This window comes from Amphibalanus amphitrite, unplaced genomic scaffold (assembly GCF_019059575.1).
Source record: "Amphibalanus amphitrite isolate SeventyFive unplaced genomic scaffold, NRLGWU_Aamphi_draft 002206F_arrow, whole genome shotgun sequence".
NCBI lineage: Eukaryota > Metazoa > Arthropoda > Thecostraca > Balanomorpha > Balanidae > Amphibalanus > Amphibalanus amphitrite.
In genome coordinates, this window is record NW_024883697.1 from 1,278 (window position 1) to 25,837 (window position 24,560).

Below are 24,560 nucleotides of genomic sequence, written 5' to 3' on the forward strand. Positions count from 1 at the left end.
GGCAAAGCTGCAATCTTTCACCCGGTGCAGGGGTTGAGCACCCCCAACCATTTTGAGAAATCGACACCCCTGGTGACTTCCGCTTCAAAGGTAGAATGACATGGAATCTGGATGGTCCGATGCGCTGCCAGTGCCCAGTGCCATTGTCTGCACTCGACTCCAGCGCGTGCAATCGGCCGGCCAGTTATGTTAGATAGAAACGTTACAGATTGATGATCAAATCTCATTTGGTTATTTAATTAGCGCCCGGGTGGGGGTCTCAACCAACTTTGCCATGATGGGGGCCTAATACGCCCCGGGGCGTAGTAGGTTACACGAGGTTATCTCGGAAAGTGAGAAAGCTAGAGAGCCGCGGGGAAAACAATAGGTAGCTCGCTATAAGATCTTTCAGAATCATTCGGGTCATTTTTCAATCAGGTCATCGCTGAGGTCACTGGGGGTCACCAAAGAAAAATTATCACGAACAAATTTTCCCAATTTCGATTATTGTTCACCAATCGACACGTTACTGGGTAACGAATAGAGCTACATCGCCGCAGAAAGCGCATTCGATAGCTCTTTCTGAGTAATTTTCTCAGATTTGACGTACCTATAGTAGTGCCAACGGGTGGGCCTCCAGAAGGCAAAAAATGAAAATAAAATTAAACGTTTTGCGGAACACGTTTTCTGCAATATCTTTTGACGACGCCAACATTATATAAAGTCGATTTTACCGGCACCGTTTACGGAGGTCTATGGTTGACCTGAAAAGGTCAACTTCACAATCCAATCTTAGGTAAAGGTCAAAGGAAATGCCATGCTGCATGTCAGTCGATTCGTATCTTGGAGATGAACACATGTAAGATGTTTCATCGCTCTGGTAATGCCTATCTAAAGTTTGTTGTCAAAACTGGTCAAAACCAGTCAAAACTTTGTTAAGGCTGAAACAGACTCTTTCCGCATTCAGGAAATCGCATGCGAGAGCCTATTCAAAAACATTATAATGCTTCCCGCATCAATCGCATCCGGAAGGTGCGTGCGATTGGTGCGAGCGTGCTTCCATGTATTTGAATAGGCTCTCGCATGCGATTTCCTGACTGCGGAAAGAGTTTGTTTCAGCCTTTAGAGTCCTAGAGAGACCTATATACATGCAAAAGCATTAAAACATCCTCCCCTTCAGCGGGACACGGGTTCATAAGTCGCCAGATTTTACCACAGGTCAACATTTTTCATTTGAAAAATCAACTTCCAATTTTTTCACTAAAAGTGTTACGAAAACAGACAAAACAGATGCTCGATTATTTAGGTGAAGGAAGGAACCGCTCAGCAAACGTAACTGCATTTTTACCCCATTTTCAATCAATATTTGTTGACTACCCTACCTGCACTGCGAAGGCCATCGACAAAAGGACGGCGGTCGTCGGCCTCATGTCGTCGTGTCGGATCTCTCTGAGGTCAGGTCCCAGGTCGATTTGCAGAACTGTGGTGATGCTGGCTGGGCAGTGGATGTCCGTGCTGGTCTCCTGTCCGTGGCCGACTGTGCGCTGCTGATTTGACTGTCGCCCTGGCAGGGTGTGAAGGGAGTCGCCCCGCCATATCCGACCCCTCCAAACTGGCGTGGAATCCACACTGCGGAACTACAGGTGGGAGCGGTATGCCCCACAGCTAACTCCAATGGCATGTCACCGTCGCTTATCCCCGCTGATCGTGTATTGCTCGCAGCGCTGTGACAATGGCACCGACTGTGAGTCACTACTGCCCGGTGTAACCGGGGTGCATTGCGCTCTGCTGGGTCACCCACTGATGTGGGAACCCTCCCTCCCCTCCGGAGGGCGGCAGCTGATTCAGAGCAGATCTGACCGATCCCCACCACACTGCTGGTGATTGCTGGATCTCGTTAACTGTCGCTAAACAGCAGGGTGGGGTCATGACCCTCCAGTCTCCCTTCGACCCGTCTGCGATGTCCTATTGGTGTCGGTGACCTCTGTTCCGACGTCCTGTGGGCTGTGACCTCTGGTTCCGTGTTTGTGTCCTTTACTTATCTCCCCTTGCGTCCCGCCCTGGGGCGGATGGGAGCCGTGGGCCGTGGCTTGAAATCTCCCAGACACGCCATGGTGACTAAGTGTTTTTATCTTCCATTAAGGCCGGGGTGGTTTGCTTTTTACCCGCGCCCTGTGGGGTAATCGGTGGACCCTACCACTGCACTTGTAGTGTAGGGGGAGGGGGATGGGCGTTTCGTCTCCCTCCCCTCAAGATTTCGGAAAGTTACCGACCGATTTTCAAAGTTCAAACGGTGTCTGATAGCGCCCCACCGGGGAACTAGCTTGTGACCGAATTTCATTGACCTAGGTCCAACCGATGACGTCACAGGTCACAACCCAATCTTAACAATGCCAGGAATAGGATTTGGCAGCACTTGCCGGAGTTACCGGCAATAATATTAAATGTATTCTTTGATTTACGTTCAGCTAAGCTCGTCGAATGTGTTTAATGCGTGAATGATTATGCATGTTGCACGACTGAATGAATTAATGAATGTTCAAAGATTATGATTGTTGCCAAATGCCGTGAATGCGCGCACTCACGGCATTTGGTTAGATTGGGTCCCGTGGTCAAAGGTCACATTTTCACCGTTTACAGGCATTCTAAGAAATGTGTTTTAAAATCGAGTAAAAGGCATGGTATTGAAAATCATCGATGGAGCATTACTTGTCCAAGCACAAGTTATTACGGAGCGAGCGAAGCGAGCGGAGTCTTTCCTTAGATTAACGGAAATTTCTGAGTATGAGCGGCCGGCCGGCCGGCCGTGCGGACGCTTTTGCGAGGCTTATATCTCGGCAACCACTTGACCGATTTACACGCGGTAATTTTTGTAGGGTAGCTTCATTCCTTCTACCAAGTATTGGACTATTACCGATGCATGTGGGTGACCCCTTATGCACGTGCCACGTGCAAAACAAAGAGGTGTCAGTTTTGTAATTGTTGCAATATCTCGGTAACTACTTGGCCGATTGCGCTGAAAGTTGGCATGTAGGTAGGCACCCACTAGGCACTGCATATCCATGTGCCAGAGTTGGGGTGCTGCTGCACGTGCGCACGTGCAGGGGTCGTTTCCAGATCTCGAGAACGGCTGGACCGATGGCGCTCAAATTTGGTACACGGTTAGGGACCAGTTAGTAGGGTGCCGTACACAAGTCAGTTGGGACCCATTTTGCACGTGCGCACGTGCAGGGTGCCGCTTCCAGATCTCGAGGACAGCTGGGCCGATTGTGCCCAAATTTGGCACATCGCCTAGAGACCGGTTAGTAGGGTGCCGTGCACAAGTCAGTTGGAGGTCCCCCTCGCAATTTCGCACGTGCAAGGCCCACCCTCTCGCTCGCTCCGTTAGTCGCCCCAAAAGGCGTTATACTGATGCTAATTGAGGTCACTTATACCAAGTCAGGTCACTCAGGGTCACAATATGAACTAGCGTCGTGTGATGCGAGATTTATGGTCCATTTTACATAGCAGATGCGATTATGTGGGTTAGGGGACCATTGGGACCAGTTTAGGTTACGTTCTGGTGAAGGTCCGGTCAAAATAAGGTCAAATTTCGAAGTAGATATTTTTGCATGAAAATGATATCGATTCACGCAGCCTGTCACGGGGAGTCTAATGATGGTATTTGTTTTGCGCTACGTAGTCTAGAACGGCTAAAAATTGAGTTTGAAAATTTTGCGTCATCAATTTGGAGCAGTTTTTCGCCATAACGTAGCAAAAAAGTGATACCGATCTTAAATTTGGTATGTCGATGGAAGTTATGATGATGATGATGATGCCATATTTGTATTTCGTACCAACAGAGGTACATGCATAATAGTCATAATATTATATTTTATATCTCGGTTATATTATATACCTATCTCGTTTTTTCCTAAATTTTGAAAATGTTTGGGATATTGAGGACATTAGGTATATCCAAAAAGTTACTTTTTTGATATTAGGGGTCAAAGTAAAAAAAAAAAACTCTGAAATTTGAGATACCTACCTATCAGTTTTATGGCCCTGATAATTCAGCACGTTTTATGCCGAAACATGTTTCTGTATCTTCAAAGCTGTAGGTGTGACAGCTCATCCCGCGAAACCTTTAAGCGTGGAAAATGGCAGAACATCACGTCATTCTGACGTGATTTGTGGCCAACCTATCATAGCCTTTGAATTTTTTGCCACAACGTGTAAAATTGATGCCCGGAGGGGTCCTGAACGTTTGGAGGCGGTGTCTGCTGTAGTTTCGGAAATATGTAGGTACGGAAAAGGAGAGGGGGCGGGGTCGTTTCGCCCCCCTCCCCTACGGGGCGCAGGCCAGGTTGATTTTAGGTATGAGTGCCCAAATAAAATAGGTAATCTCGTCGTATTCTGCATCCGCACAGGCTGGCAATCAAGTGGGATAAAAGAAGCGAATTGATGGATGGTTTCCTTTGTTGAGAAGGACCGAGTTTTCACACTCATTCATCTCCAGGGTCACAGCTTCTCTATTTTACGTTTCTAGTATCTAGCTGATAATCGCCGTACGCACTCTGGCTACGGCCCACGCCTCATGTCACAGGAATTGCCTACATCAGAGCAATGCTATGCGGCCCAAGGCAATAAATAGGTATATGTTATACAACTCACCGGTCCATAGCTCCCCGCCCCGCACTCTTGTTACGCATATTGGCTCGCATAATTCACCCGTGTTTTATAGGTTAAACTGCTGTCGAGATTATCGTGATAGCCCAAGTCCTAAGAAGAACTTTGTGCGAGCAAAATTGCATGCACGGGAGCCCAATTCTACGTTGGAACATCACCCAAAAGGTGTTGTTTGACTATGAACTTGTTTAGCTGTTTTGCTGGACGGTGGCGGTGCAATATAATGATAGGTAAGGCGTAAGCTTCTGTAACGTGGTTCCGTTCCGAGTGTCGAAGACGGTGGGAGATTTTAAAAGCTTTTATAGTCGACTACAGAATGATATTCCACTTTTCACAGGCAATTACTTGCCTGGAGTGGTAGACTGTGTCGCATCACACGGGCTGAGTTCACAAATTATAGCTTTGTCCCAATGCTCACAATCGACACGCTTAATTGCGTGATAAACGGCACAACTTAGCGCTCCGGTCAACTGATAGCTTCTGAGGAGTGGAACATCATTCTGTAGTCGACTATACAAATTACTGACAAAGGAAGACTGCTCACAGTCCACAGATGATTATCAAGAACCATAACCACCATTTCAGAGGTTTATCTGTACAACAGTAAAGCCCTCAACCTGTATGCCATGGTCCAGGGCTTTAGGCTCTCTTTCCAGACGAATCGTTTTCAACTTGTCCATTCAAGTTCCCAGGTTTAGGCAGAAATGGGTAGGCAACGTGGGATGGGTACGGATGGTAGGCGACGTGTGACAACCGAAACAGTGAAGGGTAACGGCTGGCTGAAATGGCCCGGCTTTGCACGGCTCCCACGCGGAGAACCACACATTCCCGGCCGAGCATCCGGTTGGTGGTGATGCACATTGCACACACTGCATTACCAAGCAACTGCGAGCCATCGGCGCTGCGGGACCACCGCACACACTGGTGCACAACACACCACCACAAATTGCACGTTTGAATAGATGCCGTGAATAACTACTAGCATACTGCAGCTGGGGCGTTCCACGACAAATCGACAAGTGCCCTGCACCCTCATATTTTATTTTTTGCTTAGAATTGGTCTAATGGGTTGTGATGGGCGGGGAAGCCAGCTGTGGCAAGGATTTTTTTCTTCGAACAACGGTTTCCGAGATATAGCCTCGGGCAATTCTTGGAGTTCGCGCTGCAGCCCTATGTTTGGCGGCCTATAACTCAGAAACTATTGGCTTTTTACGATAAAACTTTATATGGTTCAACTCACAATCAACCAACAAACATTTTGGCTATCTCGGATTCTCAATTTTTGAAAATTTTGATCACGTGACCTTTTGTCCTATTTTTCGAAGAGTGACCTTGATATTTTCCCCACTGAAAGTTGCAATTTTGTCTGATGACGATTAAAGCCTTATCAATTGTCATTCATATGCGATAATAAAAAAGTGGTTATCGCCCTGCGTTGACCTCAGATCAGGTCATTTTTATGACCTGTCCATTATTACGAGCGGGAGCGACAGCGAGATCTCGAGAATAAAGCAAGATAGCGACAAGCGGTAAACGGTAAAGGGTACACACGGATAAGGTCTATAATTTTTACTGAGGTCATTTTCAGGTCAGGTCAAAGATGACGTCACAGGAGCTAAAAGGAAGTCAAAATAGCGGCACTTTACATATATATGAAGTTTTTCTCGAATAACTTTCAAGGTATCCCAGCTAGGAACAAACTAATAGCACCATCGTGATCCTCTCGTCGATCCGCAATCCGCATCAAAACATATGTTTGTTGACTTCGAAAGGTCGAAAGGTCAAAAGTTGACCTTAGGTCACGTGATCTAAGGTCAACTTTTGACCTTTCCACCTTTCGAGGTCAAAAAACATATGTTTCGATGCGGATCGACGAGAGGATCACGATGGTGCTATTAGTTTGTTCCTAGCTGGGATACCTTGAAAGTTATTCGAGAAAAACTTCATATATATGTATAGGGGAGAGTGGGGCACATTCGTGCATGGGGCACATTCGTTTTCAGCAGTTTATGGGAACACGAGTGACTGCACGGGCTCAAGGTAAATTATGGAAATATGTCTATCATTGCCGCCCTTCGTTCACCGTAGAAGACAACACTGTACCTGCTGTCATGCTTGATAAAAACGCAAATTTGTAATATTCGTGAGCTTTCCAAACTTTTCTCATATCATCCATTTTCGTGATCCTGACTCGGAAATGTGGTTCAGCTTTTCAAAATTGGGGGTGAAGAAGCCCACTCTATTCACGGAACTGCTGCAAACTTAGGTATAGGTATAGGTATATAGATAATGGACTTGGGGTAGCAGTATGCTATTTGTTGTCCATGTCATTGTTGGCAAGGAAACATGTCAGGGTACTCATTGAGGTTGGAGGTCACAGGTCACAGTTGGCTTTGAGCTGGAGGTGCTTATCTAGCTTAGCTTTAAATGTAGCAGTGGTGTCAGCAGACACAACATCATCTGGTAGCTTGTTCCAGTCATTAGCCACCCTCTGTGAGAAGAACCTTTGTCTGGCTTGATGGACTGACTGCTCCTTGTGTAATTTCATATGGTGACCTCTTGTGTTTGTCGTCCTCAGTTTGAAAAACTTCTCTCTCCTCACATTGAGCTTCCCTGACATGATTTTATACGTCTCAATCAAGTCGCCTCTTTTTATCCTGTCTTTAATAGATACGGTCTTCAGGACTTTTAGTCTTTCTTGGTATGGCCTGTGCTTTAACCCCCTCACCAATCTTGTAGCTCTGCGCTGGATGTTTTCGAGGAGACTGATATCTTGAACAGCTTGGGGACCCACAGCTTGTATACAGTAGTCCAGGTGTGGTCTCACATATGAGTTGAAGAGGCTGGTGAAGTTTGTTGCTGTGATTTGGTCAAAGGACCTCTTTATCATTCGGAGAGCTACCATTGCTTTGCTCGCAGCTCTTTGACAGTGACTAGTAGGTCGAAGGTCGTTTGTTATAGTCACCCCCAGGTCTCGCTCCTTATCTGTGACTTCTAGTTTGACTCCTCTAATACTGTAAGATCTTTTTGGGTTATGTGGTCCACAGTGCATCACTTTACACTTTTGGGGGTTGAATTCAAGAAGCCATTGTTCAGTCCATTGCGAGAGTCTATCTAGGTCTGCCTGAAGTTGTTCTGAGTCCTCTGAATTTCTGACCTTGCGATAAATCTTCATGTCATCTGCAAACAGTTTTGCGTCGCACTGGACCAATGTGGGCAATTCGTTGACATATATCACAAACAGGATGGGTCCCAATACTGAGCCCTGCGGAACTCCGCTGGTCACAGCCTCTTCTCTAGATTCTTGGTCATGAACTACTACCTTCTGAGTCCTGTCCTGAAGAAAGTTTGTGATCCATTGAAGCACTCCTGCTTTGACACCATAGGCAGCCAGCTTCTTAACAAGTCTTCGGTGGGGCACAGAATCAAAGGCCTTTTTAAAGTCACAATAGATGATGTCCAGTCCACTGCTGCTGTCCAGTATGTGTGTCCAATCCTCCAGAGCCTCTAGAAGATTGGTCAAACATGATTTTCTGGGTACAAAGCCATGCTGTTCTTTGCAGATGAGATCTTTCTCTAATAGATGGTTGAGCAGGTGCCTTTTGATAATTCTTTCCATGACCTTACATGCATGACTAGTCAGACTCACAGGCCTGTAGTTACTTGCCAGTTTTTTGGAGCCTCCCTTGAAGAGTGGTACCACTGCTGCTCTCTTCCAAGCTGTTGGTAGCTGTCCGCTTGTCATGGACTTTTGGAATATCTGCATGAGTGGGTATGCTAGCTCAGGTGCACAGTTTTTCAAGAGAAAGGGGGAAACATCATCCGGTCCTGATGCCTTGTCTTCAGTCAACGTTTGAAGTTCATGGAGTACTTCCTGAAAAGTAATGTTAATATCCTCGAGTGATTCTCCTTCTTCCACCTGACTTTCAAAAGCTGGCAAAACACCGCCTTGTTCTTTTACAAAAACTGAGCAAAAGAATGTTTGTAGTTCATCTGCAATCTCTTTCTTTGTTGCTATCACAGTGCCATCAGGTTTGACTAGTTCCATCACTTTGTCTCTTGTTTTGCTTTGCAGTCTTACATATTTGGCTATCTTCTTTGGCATTATCTTAGCTGACCTTGCCAGCTCTTCCTCATACAACCTTCTTGTCTGCCGGATGTGACTCGTGGTCTCGTTTCTGATCCTGGTAAACTTCTTCAGATTCTCTGCTGTTTGTTCTTTTCTGTACTGCTTGTAGGCTTTATATTTACGCTTCACTTGCTTATCTAGTGCTTTATTCCACCACGGTGGTGACAGTTTTGTTTTTCTTCTGCCTTTGAATAGAGGAACATACTTCTTTCTGCAATCGTGTAACTTATCAACAAAGAATGTCCATGCTGCTTCAACATCCATGTTTTCTATCACATCCCACTGCACCTGTGCTAGCTCATGACGGATAGAATCATAGTTACCAGCTCTGTAATTGTATCTGAGTTGTTCCTTGGCCTCCCTGTTTTCAGAGTGTATTCTATAGTCCCATATTATCACACAGTGATCACTTTTTCCTATTGGAGCTTCATATTTGACTTCCTCAACATTGTTTTCCTGATTAGTGAGGATGAGGTCCAGGGTAGAGGGGGCTGTACCTGCTCTGTGCCTGGTGCTGGATTTCACATGCTGGGTTAAGTAACAGTCTTGTACTATGTTGTAAAACTGAGTGGCATCAGAGTTTGGTGGTCCTGAAATTGCACCAGTGTCCCAATCAATTTCTCTGTAATTAAAGTCTCCCATAACCAGGTAGTCTGTAGCACTAATTGTTTTCATTTTCTCTAGCAACTTCAGCAGTTCTTGATTATTTTCCCGATCACTGTTTGGTGGTCTGTAGCAGATGCCCACCACTATTGTGTTCCCAGGCCTTGTGTGAATTCTACACCATGCTGCTTCTTCAAAGTTTGAATTGTTCAAAATATCACACTCGCTGACCCTTAAATGATCTGCCACAAGAAGTAGAACACCTCCACCTTTACAACCATCAGGTCGGGACTTACTGGCTGCTACTTGATAGCCTTGAATGTGAATCTCATCCTTCTGCCACACTTCTGTCAGTCCTATAATGTCTGGCTTATGAATGTCCACCCTGTTCACAAACTCTTCCATCTTGTTTCCTAAGCTATTGACATTAGAGTAGAAGCATGACAAAACTTTGTTGAGAGTCACACTACTGTTCTCTTGGGACCACCTTGTTCTGAAAGATCCTGTGTGTCTCCTTGCCTTTTCTTTTGAGTTCGTCCCTCAGTTCTTTTTGCTTTGATCTTTCTTCTGGCGACAGATCCTTGGTGATGTACCTGTTCTTGAACCCTACATCTGTTAGTCTGAACCTCTTTTTGTACAGGTCCTCTAGTTGCTCTTTGTCTTTAAGTTTCACCAAAAGCAATCTCGGTTTGTCGGATGAAGTGTCTCTTCTGCCAAGACGGACCACGTCTAGCAAATCTATATGAGTGTCGTTGCCTCGCAGGGCCCTAGACATCTCTTGGATCCTTTCCTTGTCATATTCCTTCCTTACCTCTGTCTCGCTTGACTCTGACTCTGGCAGGTTGTGAATGATCAGGTTCATGTCCCTTTTCTCGTTGCTCGTTTGAACAGCTTTCTTTATCGTGTCCGAGCTCTGTAGGATAACCTTTTTCTGTTCGCTTAGTTTTTCTACTACTTTCTTCTCCATTTCATTTATTTTTTTCTCGATCCCTTTCTCTACAGTTTTCTCATCCTTGTCTTTGCCAATTGCTTCTATGACATTCTTTTCTACCTGCTCTACTCTAGAGATCACTTGTTGCAGTGAAACCGAGACCTTGAATTTCATTCTGCATGTTTCGCACACCCAGAAGAGGTCGTGTAGGTCGATGGCTTTAAAAGCCTCAACACTTAGGCCCTGACAGCTCGGGTGGAACCAGTCATTACAGCCTTCGCATTCTATAGAATCTTGTTTCTTCCCGATAGTTTTGCCACATGGTTTCCCAGTACTTCCTCTGCACTGGAATGCCTTACCTTTCTTTGATTTCTTTTTGCTTTGCACAGTCACAAACCCCTCCTCAGCACTTTCATTCCCGCCACTTTCATGTTCGCTTTCCTGGCCTTGAGACAATTGTGACGCAGGGGTCTCACGCGATGCAAGACCCTTTACCATTTTATGTCAGTTTCAAAAATGTTCTGACACTTGAAAACTTGCATGAACAAATTTCAATGCTAAGCTAGGCCTCCAAAAGTGGGAATAAAAGGAAAAAGCAGTTATTAAATGATCTAAGCGTAGGAGCAGTTCAGGAGCTGGCAGGAGCTGGCAGGAGCTTCCAAAATAGAAATATCCTGCAGCCTCTAGTACGTCTCCTCCCTCTCTCACGGTATATAGAGTACTCTTTAAGTTTCACCAACTTGTTTCAACTTGTTTGTTGAAAAAGTGTCATTTTTTCTAAAAGAAATTTTGAAATATATTACTAATAACGTTGTGGGGCAGGTTCGTGTACGCACTGCCTGGGGGCACATTCGTGCATATTTTTTTAAGTTTTTGCGATTTATGACTTTATCTGTAGTAGGTTTCTCTAATGACGCTCGCCTGACTCAGTCTCGACTGCTTGCGACGTCGTGACGAGCAATTCACGCGAACTTGGCGAGGTCACGGAGGCCGGCAGTTGGCACATTCTTGTTGGCCAGCCCATTCTTTCTACATTTGTTGTGCAATGCATTCTTGTCGAAAGGAATCAAGTGAAATGACCCCCTGCCAATTTCCTTTGGTAAATTTCTGGTAATGCCCGGTAATTTCTCGAATTTTGCCGGGTGAACGGAAGTGCCCCATCTCTTGAACGAATGTGCCCCATAGGTGGGGCAGTTTCGTGCAAATGTTCAGAGTTAATAAAAGTCATTTTTCTAATGGAAGCAATAATTTTAAAGGATAACTTTTAAAGAGGAAAACTATCTGCAATAGTTCCTTTCCATACTACAATCAACAATTTTGCCATTGCACTAACCAAAGAACAGATATATGGGTTTATCCATTTTTTGCACGAATGTGCCCCACTCTCCCCTACATTGTATAGTGCCGATATTTTGACTTCCTTTTAGCTCCTGTGACGTCATCTTTGACCTGACCTGAAAATGACCTCAGTAAAAATTATAGACCTTATCCGTGTGTACCCTTTACCGTTTACCGCTTGTCGCTATCTTGCTTTATTCTTGAGATCTCGCTGTCGCTCCCGCTCGTAATAATGGACAGGTCATAAAAATGACCTGACCTGAGGTCAACGCAGGGCGATAACCACTTTTTTTATTATCGCATATGAATGACAATTGATAAGGCTTTAATCGTCATCAGACAAAATTGCAACTTTCAGTGGGGAAAATATCAAGGTCACTCTTCGAAAAATAGGACAAAAGGTCACGTGATCAAAATTTTCAAAAATTGAGAATCCGAGATAGCCAAAGTGTTTGTTGGTTGATTGTTAGTTGAACCATATAAAGTTTTTATCGTAAAAAGCCAATAGTTTCTGAGTTATAGGCCGCCAAACATAGGGCTGCAGCGCGAAATCCAGGAATTGCCCGAGGCTATATCTCGGAAACCGTTGTTCGAAGAAAAAAATCCTTGCCACAGCTGGCTTCCCCGCCCATCACAACCCCTTACACCAGTTTTCAACGAAGAATAAAATATGAGGGTGCAAATTTAATTTTTTATTTGTCGATTTGTCGTGGAACGCCCCAGCTGAGCGTTTGAATTCGTCACATCAGTTCTACTATGTTCTTGGGCCTACCTGCACATTCGGCGGCCAATATCTACCTAAATACGATCCTTTTGCAAGCCTCTTGGACCATGCATTGGCAATAAATCCATGCGCTATGTGACTTATTTGTGAGACCTCGGGCCTCGGGGTATCAAAGCGGCAAGTTGCGCCTCTAATGCCTCCACCCACGCTCACCTGAGCGCTCGGCTCGGCTCGGCTGGGAGCGGCGCGGCGGCGCTTCAAGCAGCAGTTGGGCGGCGACTGGCGCGGCGGGTGGCGCGCGTGGGAGTGCGGTCTGACGCAGACCGTGTCCTTGTACTCACTGGCGTCGCCTGGACAGTCCACTGCTGTACGGTGAGGAGTGGCTGTGGGCTGTGCGACGCTGTGTGTTGTGATGTGCAGGAAAGCGGTGTGCTGTGATACTGTCTGCCAATGGGACGGTCGCTGCCTGTGACTGTGTGCTTTGTAAAGTCTAACGCAACAGGGGTATGTTGTGTGACGTTGTGACTTGTGAGCAGGGTGACTCTGTATGCTGTGATGTGACGCTATGTGTCGTGTGCTGTGTTATCTAACCTGTAGGTAGGTAATTGCTGGGTGCTGGATGCTGGATGGCTCTGTACGTTGTGAATTGTGACGCGGTGTGCTGCTTTGTGACACTGTGATGTGTGACGTTAAGTGTGCTGTAACTGTGGCTGGTTGCTCTGTTGTGGTATCATTTGTGTCACGACTAATGATAATCCACGAGATTGCGATCAGTTGTGTTTGCGTTAGCAGCTGTGGGCGGATACGAAGATGGATAAGAATGATAAACGTTGAGAGCCGCTCTCAGATTGGTTATCTTCAAGCAACCCGTAAACTGAAATCGTTTGATAAAAAGTTACTTTTCTCGGATTGTTTACCTTTTATTGCTGGACTGACCACTTTGCTACCGCTTCGGAGTCATATCGTACCTACTCGCATGTTAAATAGAGCTGGTGATCGATGCTTTACAAAACAGCCGTTCTTCGAAGAAGTCCGAATGGTTTGCTGTACTGGAGGCTGCTGACGCTCTGAACACTCGGCTCAACCTTTGGAACTGGGCAGGAAAACCATCTGTCGACCGTCCCTCGGCGCTGACATGGCCCTTTTACTGTCCACACTTACCCGGTACGGCCTAAAGTACCCGTTTTGTCGGAGCGTGCTACGACCGCGGTCATTGCTCTCGACACACCTGACGGCCGCTGCACGCGTCAGGTGGGCTGCGTGTCCGCGTGGTGACGACAGCGCACCCCCCCCCCCTTCCCCAGCTCCGGTCTGGGGGGGGGGCTGGGGCGGGCAGGTATTGGGCCGGGAACCGGAGTTGTGCAATCCCGGTCACCACAAACTATCAATTATTATCTTTCCGCCGCCGTGCGGAAGGACGCGCTCTGCGCTGCGGCGATGCTCGGTGAATTGACACCGGCGGACGAGGTTCATTGCATCGATGTAAAAGTCTGGACACCCCCACAGCATGAGTTGTGGCGGGATGAGATCACGTGACCGTGCATGAGAAGGTCGGAAAGGTCACGTGACCGTGCATGATGAGGTCGGAAAGGTCACGTGATTATGCATACCGGGACTTAAAGAGCCGCAATCGGCGGCAGTCGCTGCCATGGTCTGCACTATAGGCACCGTCATGCTGGGCTGATCGTCATTGTCACGCTTGTCGCTTGGTCCCGACGCCAGTGACGGCGGAACACCTTCAATTAAAGGGGGGGGGGGAGTGGGCACTACCGACTTTGGTCCCATTCTTTCCATGCAACGACCATAGGGCTAATGTTAAAATGCCCAAATCAAGGGGGCACGGTGCCCCCCCCCCCCGTTCCGCCGCCTATGCCCGACGCTTAGATCGGCTACTGCGCCTTGACCTGCGCCACTGCTGTGCCGTAAAACAATAGCGTGGCACATGAAATGTGCGACGCACATTGCATATGGCCGCACGATTTAGAGGGGGATAGTTATCCGCTACTTAATAAATATTTCATGCTGTGTAGGTATTTTTCCAAGGCATTGAATTGAGATGCATGTTGAATCATGGTGCTTCTGAACGTAAGACGTTATTTATTCGAATTTTGAATAAACTTGCCTTGTCCAATGCCCACTGTCCCACAGAACGAGCTTTCTATTATGGCCCGACGTGCTGAGGGGCACTGCTAATTGTCATTCGCCTGAGGGCTGAGCCGTCTCCTTTTGTGCTGTCACAGTTCTGCTCATGAGCTGAGTGTCAACGTCCATGGAGTCATGCATGGTACTTGGTCACACTGAGCCCTGTTGTCATTGCTGATGGCAACGTCATCATGACCTCACTAAGCGTAATTCATTGTTCATAAACCATAACTGGATACCTTCGTCGATACTCCTGGGTTTTGAAACGAGAAATTGAAAAGACGTGTCATTATTTACGACATCAAACCTATCCACGACATGCATACACGTCAGATTATCACGAATTTTCATCTTGCATGCATAATCGACACCGATACGAGTTACGATCATAATTACAAGCCGTTGCAAATACAAATTCGCTGTTCGACACTCGACAGCGATGTTAAAGGTTCCGTCATAAATCAACAACTCAAAAACATTTTCAAAGTGCATGTTTTCTTCCGGGTTTTGCAGGCCGTAGATATCCCTAAAACCTGTTTGTAAGCTCCATCGGATTGTTGTATGCTCATTTCCGTGACGTGTTTTTTTTCTCACCCGCAGGTGGTGCCAAATATGCAAGTTTCAATAAGAAAGCCGTACGTGGCGGCGGTGACGTTGGTTGCCTTATTTCTGTTCCTCGTCTATTGGAGCAATAAATCTCACCCTCTGGTCGGTAAGTGCTAACTAATCTGGGTCTCTAACATGACTGACGCGTCACAGGATCTTCCGCTTACATGCTATTAGGCGTGCTATTTCTTCGTTCAGTAAGTCCTGGAGCATCAAGGCTATGTCGCCTATGACCCACTGATAGTTAAAAGCGGTCATGACACGTTAAAATCGGGCCTAGAACCCGTCAATCGACCTTCACTCGCTGTAAAAAACTAATGTCGTAACGTTTGGACATTCTTTTCGCAGGAAACCATACTTAGTCACAACATCGACGCACCAGCAACGCGCCATTTCCACCTGACCGACCAATTGCTACCCGGCAATACGTGTGCTGTTCTGCCTCACTCGTATACCGCACACCACATGACACTGGTCCATGCACTTTATCTCACACCGCGTGTCCAGCGTTCCACTGCTTTTCCACAATGCCTCACCGTGTGTCTCATTTCGCTCACTGCGTGTCTCACTGTGTCCCACCGAGTGTCTCACTGTGTCTCAAAGTGTCTGCCAGTGTGTGAATTATGAACCCACCATGGAACAGCACACCTAGCGTGCGTTCGGCATCCGGATAATCAGGGAGAATTTTCCGGGATCAGCGAGAATTATCGGGAATCACGTACGGTATCGCGATAACGAGACATGCTGAAGATAGGCGTTCACCATTAATTTTCCGCCGGGAGAATATCCAAACGATAATATTTTCCGGATGCCGAACGCAGGCCTGTTATGTGCCTCACCCACTGTGGCTTGGATACCACCCACCACGATCACCCGCCGCCCTGCGCCGTCCGCTGAGCCACCCCGGCTGCCCCGGCCTCCCCGCTCGACAGGCCGCAGCTCACTGGACCCGGAGCTGATTCAGCTGCTGCGGGATGAGCTGATAACCTCACCCTCCGAGCTGGCCTACGAGCTACAGCAGCCCGACGTACCCGACCCGTCCGTCGGACAGTCACAGCTCATACTGGAGATACTGGGGAACAAGGTAGGATAGCCGGTACATAGTGGGTAACCGTTCGGTGGTTGAATGACAGGACAAATTTTGTAGTTCATACAACAGAAGGTCGTCTATTGAAATATTTAAATAGGAAACGTCATAAAATTCCTTTGAACCACCCGAGTCGCATTTTTAAAATATTTCCAAACATTTAATTTTACTTTAATTCAGTTTTATTTTGAGTAAGCTGTCTGCTGTCCATAAGGGTTAAAAAGGCATTTACTATGACGCTGTAAATTGTTATCACAGCCGTCGACGCTGACTTGTGTCTGTACGTACGCTGACAGACGGGCGGCACGTTCATCGAGTGCGGTGCTCTGGACGGCGAGACGCGCTCCAACACTCTCTATATGGAGCGCTACCTGGGCTGGCGGGGTCTGCTGATCGAGCCCGACCCCAGCAACTATCAGCTCATGATGAAGAAACACCGGCATGCCTGGACCGTGCCCGCCTGTCTGTCAGGCAGCACCGTATCCGAGGTGAGAGGTGTGTCAGGGAGCACCGTGTCCGAGGTGAGAGGTCGTGTCGCGAGTGAGTTACCGTAGTGTAGGGGTGAGCTACCAGGAGCCATCGTGTCAGAGGTGGGCTATCGGGAGCCATCGTGTTAGAGGTGAACTATCGTGCCACAGGTGTAACTTATCGTGTGAGAGAACGGTGACAGAGCTGATAAGCTTACATCGTGTCGGACCTGAGCTATCGTCAGTGATGAGTTTCAATGGTGAGCTATCGTCATGCCTGAGGTGAGCTATTGTTAAGTAAGTGGGTAGCTACCGTCACTCGGGAGGGAGTCTGGAGCACTGTGTAAGGGGAAGGCTGTTGGCACTATCGCGTCAGAGAAGGTTTTTCGGGAGGGCCATCGCAGAACGAGGCCAAGGGCTTGCTTGTCATTATCTGGCGGATTGAGGTAAGCACACAATGCACGTACATGATGAAGGATTGGTTCGGACGGAGACGGCGCAGTTTGTTTGGTCACTGAGACGCACCCCTATAGCTCCGGAAAACACAATTCTAACGAAAAGTGTTCGGAAAGTGTTTGTCATTTTTCAAACAACCTGCGGTTATACCGCTGAAAGCCAGCCGTTATATGTTTGTAAGCACCGCACTTTGGTACAAAGTGGTGCAACTGAGTAGTACCGCTCCTGAATATGCCTGTCAGTGTTTACTTGCAATATTCCTCACCCCTGCTTGTCATCCTAACCCCAGCTTCTCATCCTATCACACCGCGGTGCAGTTTCTGATAGTCACAGGCGGAGAAATACAAGGGGTTGTGGGTGTTCGGGCACCGCAAATCTGCCGTCTCAGCACGCCGGCTTGGCTTTCGGGCCGCCGCAGACGGCGGGGTCAAGGTCATCGTCAAGGTCAAGTTCACAGTTCCTTACAATTCTCCTCTTTCTCAATTCACAAGTTGACAATTGACAGCCTATATCAAACAAGAGACATCCAACCGTTCACCCATCAACGATCCCACTTCTAGCCCAGCCGTTCATTCAATCGCTAACGCGCCTATTTACCCACAGTTTACGCATTGCTGAGCTGACCCACCAATTCACTCCCCGTCAGCTCACTAACCATACTACCAACACACCAACACAAAACACCAACCCATCCCACACTAACTCCCACCAACCCCTCCATCCGCAGGTAACGTTCAAGCAAGACTTCAACATGGGTATGATTGACGACGGTCTGCCAGCGCGGGGAAAGCCGGCTCGTGGCAAACGAACACATTACGCCAAGGTGCTGTGTGTGCCGCTAGAGGCGCTCCTTCTGGCGCTGAGATGGAAAACGGTCGACTACTTCAGTCTGGATGTTGAAGGGCACGAGTACGCAGTGCTGGCTGCACTGCCGTTTGATCGGCTGGACATAAGGGTGAGTGAGAGGGATGGAGAGAGAGAGAGAGAGAGAGAGAGAGAGAGAGAGAGAGAGAGAGAGAGAGAGAGAGAGAGAGAGAGAGAGAGAGAGAGAGAGGGGGGGGGCAGGCGTTTTGGTGTAAGGGCGTTAGTTTGATGTGTTGAGGGATAAAAATGCTAACCAAAATGCCACTGTTGTCGATGAATTTTTATTGGTGACTAGCATGACTGTTAGCGAGTCCATAGACATGCACGCTAATGTGTGAGTTGGATACCTGCATTCCGGTCATCTGATACATAGTCCCCGGTTTATGAGGCGTAAGTGCAGTAAATTGTCGACATCTGTTTATCCCCTTCGACACTTTGAGGTTCCCCTCGTCATGTCAGTACATAACAATTCGTTTTCATGAATCCAATGAAGTAGGCTTCGCGATCTGCTGGCGGTGGCTTTCTGTGCTATCTACTCTCTCACTGACACCAGCGCACCTCCTGTCGCAGACGCTCTCAGTGGAGTTTCGTCACGTGCCTGAGGGTAAAGAGGCCATCCGCCGACTAATGGAATCCAAAGGGTACGAGGTGTATACGGAAATCACGCACCACGACGACCTGGCCAACGACTTTGTCTTCCGACGGAAAACATAGTGCTGTGACCTCGCTGACGGCGTAAGGCGCCCCGGCCCGGGCCGACGACGGCCTCTCTGTGATGGGTGCTGCGGTGCAGTGTCTGCGGTGTCGTCTGGTTGCGTGATAAGTTAAAGAGCGTGAGCGGTCAGGGTAACGTGTGGCGTGTGTTTTTAGATGAAAACTTTTCGGTGCGTGGTTATGAAAACATTAGGTTTTGACAGCTACCTAAGTGCATTATAGAAATGGTTTTAATTAATATTGTATCGTAGCACGCATTACAAGTAATAATAAGGATAGTATTAGTTGTGCCAATGCGAGAAACATATGTCTCCTTCAGTCATAGTCGCCTTCCGTACCAACGATGTGGTTTTAACAGGCATTAGTTATTTAATGCGATGCATACGCGTTGTCGCAAATATCTTAGTCACCCGCCCACATGTTTGCTGTTTTTGCATGTTCTGTTCAGCCTTTCGCATGTTTGTTTTAATTTTCCAAGCATCGTTTTGTTTTGCCGGTTTGCCTGGCGAAGTCTGTTTTTGGTGTTCGCGCCATTGTTTCGCAATCCCTGTTAATGAGCTTTTTCATGCCGGTGGCTTGGGCTCTTGTTTTTATCTAGCCATGCGGCGCCCAACATTGAGGGATTGCTAAGAATAATGCGATAGTCCTGATATATTACACGGGCATGGAGCATATACGAGGATTTGTACGTGCTTCTTTTAACAGTCTTTCTTGTTGTGGTGCCCAGTACTACCAAAAGCTAATGTCTCGCATATGGGTCAAATAGTATATTTCGGGGGTATTATGCGGGTATAATGGGTGGTCTGACATTTAACTCTCCCTTATGAAGAGTAGCATGAATTACTTAGACGGGGCATAAAATGACACGGTGATCTGTCGTGGTGACGAAACAGTGACGACGCAGTCACCTCTGCTATCAATTCTGAAACCGACGAGAAATGTATCATTTCTCGTAGAATACATTTCTCGGAGAATGTGGCACTGTGTCCAATCCACATATGGTACTTCATCTATGTTGGTCACAATCCCAACAACACTTGGACTATTAGTACCAGGGTGATAAAAACATTCGTTACAGTAAATCTCACTCATTCTGATATAATCATTAAGGCCTATTTACTGGATACGGCCATAGATAATGGACAACAGAGTGCATTTTAAAAAGATATTTGTATCTGAGATTCAGTCCATGGGCATGCAGGATTGTTACAATGTTTGAACTCTCGCCTGACAGCAATGTGCCTCAGTTCGATTAGATGCGAATCGCAATGTCATTACAAGATCGCCTGTTCAAATATAAACTCACACTGTTCGTCATACTGACGATCGCGTGCTCCTTTGCCAGCTGTAAGTCATCGTCAATTCGTGTAAATAAATAGTTCACTCAGTTTGCTACTCCAATGGGTACGAACAGCTGAATTCACCGTGTGTATTCCCTGTATAGCTGTATTCACCTATCAAAGGTTTTGTATGTTAACACAAGGCCTGTCGATGTGGATGGATGTCATCGGCCATCGTATGGTTCTCGGGTCAATTGCACTTAGTATCAGTGAACTTTAACAACAGGCTGGTAAAGTCCATCAAGAGATGGCGAGACTTGTGTATCGCCTTGTCCTACAAAAGGCGTCCATTTTCTCTGACGGACACAGAGTGGTGTGCCCGCCACACGGCATCATTCTCAAATCTCAACACATCATCACAGCACAGCCTCCACATGACACTGCGCCAGCACTCCCTTTACGGACAAAACAAAAACACAGCACGACATCTACCGACCGTCAAAACAAAACCACTACGCCGTTAACAGCTTCTGACGGACTTACGCCGATCGGTCCGTAGTGACGTCACGAGGTCCAAACCAGTGACGTCACGAGGCTCGGTCGGAGCAGCCGCCGGGCCTGGCGGGCGGCAGGTCGACGTCCCGGTACGGCACGTTGTCCCACATGTACGTCTCCTTGTTGATGCGCAGGGCTGTCGGTAAAGTTGGATTTCAGATAGTGTGCGTGGTCGAGCGTGTGGACCTTAGACGCTTGTTGAGAATAGTTGACATTTCTACAACATCAAAAAGTCTATTTTTACGCAGTGGCTGAACATGACGCAATACGGGGACGCTGTTAGTTTTTAGGCTTTTTGTATTGTATGACGCAATGTATCCCTTGGAAGCCCAAGTCCCTTGCTCACCATATCTGCCAGGCTCCGTCTCTTTCGCTTGCATTACTGTTTTCAATAGAACAGTTTCACATTCTTTCGAGAAGTTCACCAGCTGAAAACATAAATTCCGTCAGAAAATAATTAAGAATGATAGTGCTTATTTTTAATGTTGTGTTTACGTCCTAGCATGCGAAATAGTTACAGCATGCATGAAGGGATGGCAGAAGACTGTCGATCGGTCGAGCGGCTCCCGCAATGCATATCACCAGATATCACCTATACGACTTGAGCCGCGGCGCAGGGCCGCGTCAGCCGCTCATACTGAGTTTTTCGTCTTTCGCTCGCTCGTTACTTATGATCGCTTCACCTAGAGCATACCTCCTTGATAGAGTCTTCATTGGTCACTCCCCTGTTCTTTTTGTACTCTTCATTTATTTTGATCCTGGCAGCTGAAAAAATAGATGGGTTCTAAAGTAAAATTCTGAAATACCTAAACAAAGCAATGGTGGTCTATATAATATATTTATTTCATACCTAGCATCTTGAAATAGCACTTACGTGGCAAGGGTCAAGGGAAGCAATAGGTATGTAGTCTGAGAACTCCTAGATGAAAATCAGGGCCATAAAAGTGACCCCTAAATATTTTATTGAATGGTCACTTGATCCATCTTTTTGCTTTACATTATTATTTTTTATAAATTTAGCTCGAATGCTTGAATGGATGCATTGACAGAGCCGGAGCCCACGCTAAGCAGAGCTTGTTGCGTATACCCCGACCCCTACCGTCCGATCGCGCAATTCCGGGTGACGGGAGAATTTAGATGCCAAAGTTTTAAGTGCCCTTCAAAGCCGGACACGGCCTGTCCCACTCAACTGACTTCAACTGGCTGCGGCTGCTCCCACCAACCGCAGACCATCCCCGTCAGGAGTCTCAAATATCGAGCGCCGGAGCGTCTCGAACCCGGGCTCTCACTACCGGGAGTCCGATGCTCTACCAACTGAGCTACGGGACAGGCAATATAATGTGTCAAAATAGAAACTGATATATCTTAGTCAGAATAACAGTTACCTATTCATCGACTGATGCGATACTCACCTGACAATGCAGCATCATCACCAGCAAACACCTCTGCCCTTGCACGATGTATCCTCTTGAAGGCAGATAGCACCTGTAATAGCCGATGGGTCATGTATCCATCAGCTGATAAACATCTCACATTATATAATACTGTTATTGTGTCATGAATCATGAAAAAGGGCTGTCACCAGAAATTAGAACCTGAACTACGGCGGGCCCACTTGTCATCTGCCTGCAAAAATGGTGACTTTGAAAGAAGGTTGAAACAAGGAAAACTCTTTTAGCACAGGGAGTTTACAATGATTCCAATGAAAAGTAAAAGTAGTAGGTACACTGAAGCTAAAAATACTTGCCTCCTTTCTTAGAGCACCGCTCATGCTGTAGGACACTTGCAGTTGGCAGGGGAAGCAGCCAGTTAGCAGCAATTACTGCACATTCCTGCAAAGAGATGTGTGGGGTTGAGAAATCACATCTACATTCATCACAAATAGTGTTACAACTGTCCTCAATCTTATGACTGTCCACAATCTTACAACTGTCAATTACTTCAATAATAAGGCTGCTTAATAAATTGTTATAGTACTGTTTCAGGTGGGAGGAGTTTTAAGCTATAGACATTTAAATGAAACGCTTGCTGTGTCTGCTCTTAAAGCTAAAAACTTGGCTGTGTCTTATTTTTCCTGAATCTTTCAAAACCTACCCATCTCCCTCAACCTCACTGTGTTACAAAATGGAAACAGAATTAGCTGTAATGTCGCTGCTGAAAGAAATGGGGTTTCTGTAAGATCAATACAAATTCAATGAAAATTTTTGGTTACCATGATGGTCTTTCAACATCATGGTATTGGTAGGTATTTGATAAGTGGTAACAGCATATTTATAATGCAAGACATGGGAAAAAAACTTTGGAGCTTGGAAGGTGACACAGTTCAGATGAGTTGCAAGGGAAGAAAATGTTCTGAAACTTGTATAGGTAATTCCAAATGACCTTTACATTAAAGGGACCCTCCCACCTTCAAAAAAGTTAATGAATTGGCATGAAAGTGATGTCGCTCGGTTCAGAAAGAGCAAAAAACGAATATCTACCAAATTTCATCGAAAAATATTCACCGGTTTTCAAGATATTAGACTTTTACTTTTGTTTACTTTTTGGGATCTCCGCTGTTCCTAGCGACTTTATTTGAAAGTGCGGCATTTGTTGCGCGCAAAGCAGCATATACCACCGCGTGCTACAAAACGTTTTAGTCAAACATGTAACGGACGTTCGAAAGCCTGATGACGTCATCAGATTCCCGTAATGGTTAAGAGATAGGGACCACGCTGGTCCCACCCTGCAAGTAAAGGGAAGAAATTTCTTGAACACCATAAAGCTGCGGGGGTTACGACCAGGATAAATGGTGGTTTCTGAGCCTGGCCGCAAACTTGGCTATCTCAACTCAAAACTAATGTTAAGGTGGGAGGGTCCCTTTAAGTCATCATGGTAAAATTATGATTTTGATGTTGGTTGATCCAGGGGATGGAAAAAAATATTTAAGGTGTCTAATGGTTATTCAGTATTCATCTGGATTAAGCAGGTAAGGATGATCCATTTGGAGCCAAATGTCATCATATCTTGTGCTCATGTTTGAATTCTAATCATCATAGGTTCTATGAGACTGCATTATTGTGGGTATTTACCTACCTATAAATTAGATTAAATTAAAAATTTTATAATTAGATAAAATTAGATAAAATTAAATTAAATAAAAATTAAAATAGATAAAATTAAATTAGATAAAATTAAATTAAATAAATACCGTTTTGCGGACCTAAAGTAAATAAATACCTAAAAAAACACTTCAACAGAGTGGAGTTGAAGAATGAATTATGCAAATTTATGGCCTTTATGCACATAAAAATAGTTACCTTACCTCTTATCGAATAAGCAAAAATATTTTTTAGGAGCTTAAATTGTTACACCACGGCCTTGGCGAATCACCTGGAATCACCTATGAATGCATAGCCTTGATGAATGCAACAGAGCAGCGAATACCCAAGCGAATACCCATGGCGAACAATTCTTGTGTTCCGTTTGGTATGTCGTCAAAGCTTTCTTTAAGCATCGACTACCTTGAACCACTTGAATTGGAGCTTTATGTGCGAGTGCTCACGAAAAGTTTTCATTTCCACAAAGCAGAATACGCTCTACCCATAACATTTGAGAACTCTTGCGCCATAGCTGCCTTGCTATTTTTGCTGCCATATTACTACCATATTACTATGGAGTAGAGTAGTAAAGGAATCTTGAGTAATATTGCTTTATTCTTTCCTAAAATGAGAAAAATATGCTACTGGTGCTATAAAGCGTTTTGAATGGGAAGGCCATCAGATATTTCTACGATTTTTCTGGTCAAAACCCAGCAAGCCTGATAAGGGTGTTCCAGAGCTATTAAGAGGGCCGGATTTAGAATCGGCCGACGACAGAATTTTAGTGTTCCCTGTTCCAGCCGTGAGCCGAGCGGGGCCGGACGAGTCCAGTCGAGGGTTAACCCGGCAGTTGCTGGGGTATGTTGCCACCCACCGTTTGCTGGGGGGGGGGGGGGCGTTAAACGCCCCCAGCCGATAACTCGAGAACCAATAGGCG

At 46.3% G+C, this 24,560-nt stretch overlaps 2 protein-coding genes across 6 annotated transcripts; one reads left to right on the top strand and one right to left on the bottom strand.

Moving 5' to 3' along the window:
• The first annotated feature begins 12,644 nt into the window (after window positions 1–12,644).
• On the top strand, window positions 12,645–20,096 carry LOC122376588 (protein Star-like). The gene is made up of 6 exons (XM_043356476.1): window positions 12,645–12,744; window positions 15,115–15,226; window positions 16,053–16,204; window positions 16,504–16,695; window positions 17,858–18,085; window positions 18,565–20,096. Exons 2-6 carry the CDS (start codon window positions 15,127–15,129, stop codon window positions 18,706–18,708), a joined length of 816 nt encoding a protein of 271 aa, XP_043212411.1. The 5' UTR covers window positions 12,645–12,744; window positions 15,115–15,126; the 3' UTR covers window positions 18,709–20,096.
• LOC122376590 (complex III assembly factor LYRM7-like) lies at window positions 19,860–24,132 on the bottom strand. 5 transcript variants are annotated; one of them, XM_043356480.1, is made up of 6 exons: window positions 23,916–24,077; window positions 22,291–22,375; window positions 21,956–22,028; window positions 21,238–21,308; window positions 20,890–20,971; window positions 19,860–20,679 (listed from the first exon to the last, which is right to left on the bottom strand). In XM_043356480.1, exons 2-6 carry the CDS (start codon window positions 22,312–22,314, stop codon window positions 20,576–20,578), a joined length of 354 nt encoding a protein of 117 aa, XP_043212415.1. In that variant the 5' UTR covers window positions 22,315–22,375; window positions 23,916–24,077; the 3' UTR covers window positions 19,860–20,575. The 5 variants fall into 5 exon arrangements, with proteins under 5 accessions (XP_043212415.1, XP_043212414.1, XP_043212413.1 ...); XM_043356479.1 differs by having other exon boundaries at window positions 23,848–23,983; XM_043356478.1 differs by having other exon boundaries at window positions 23,926–23,973.
• Window positions 24,133–24,560: the final 428 nt, after the last annotated feature.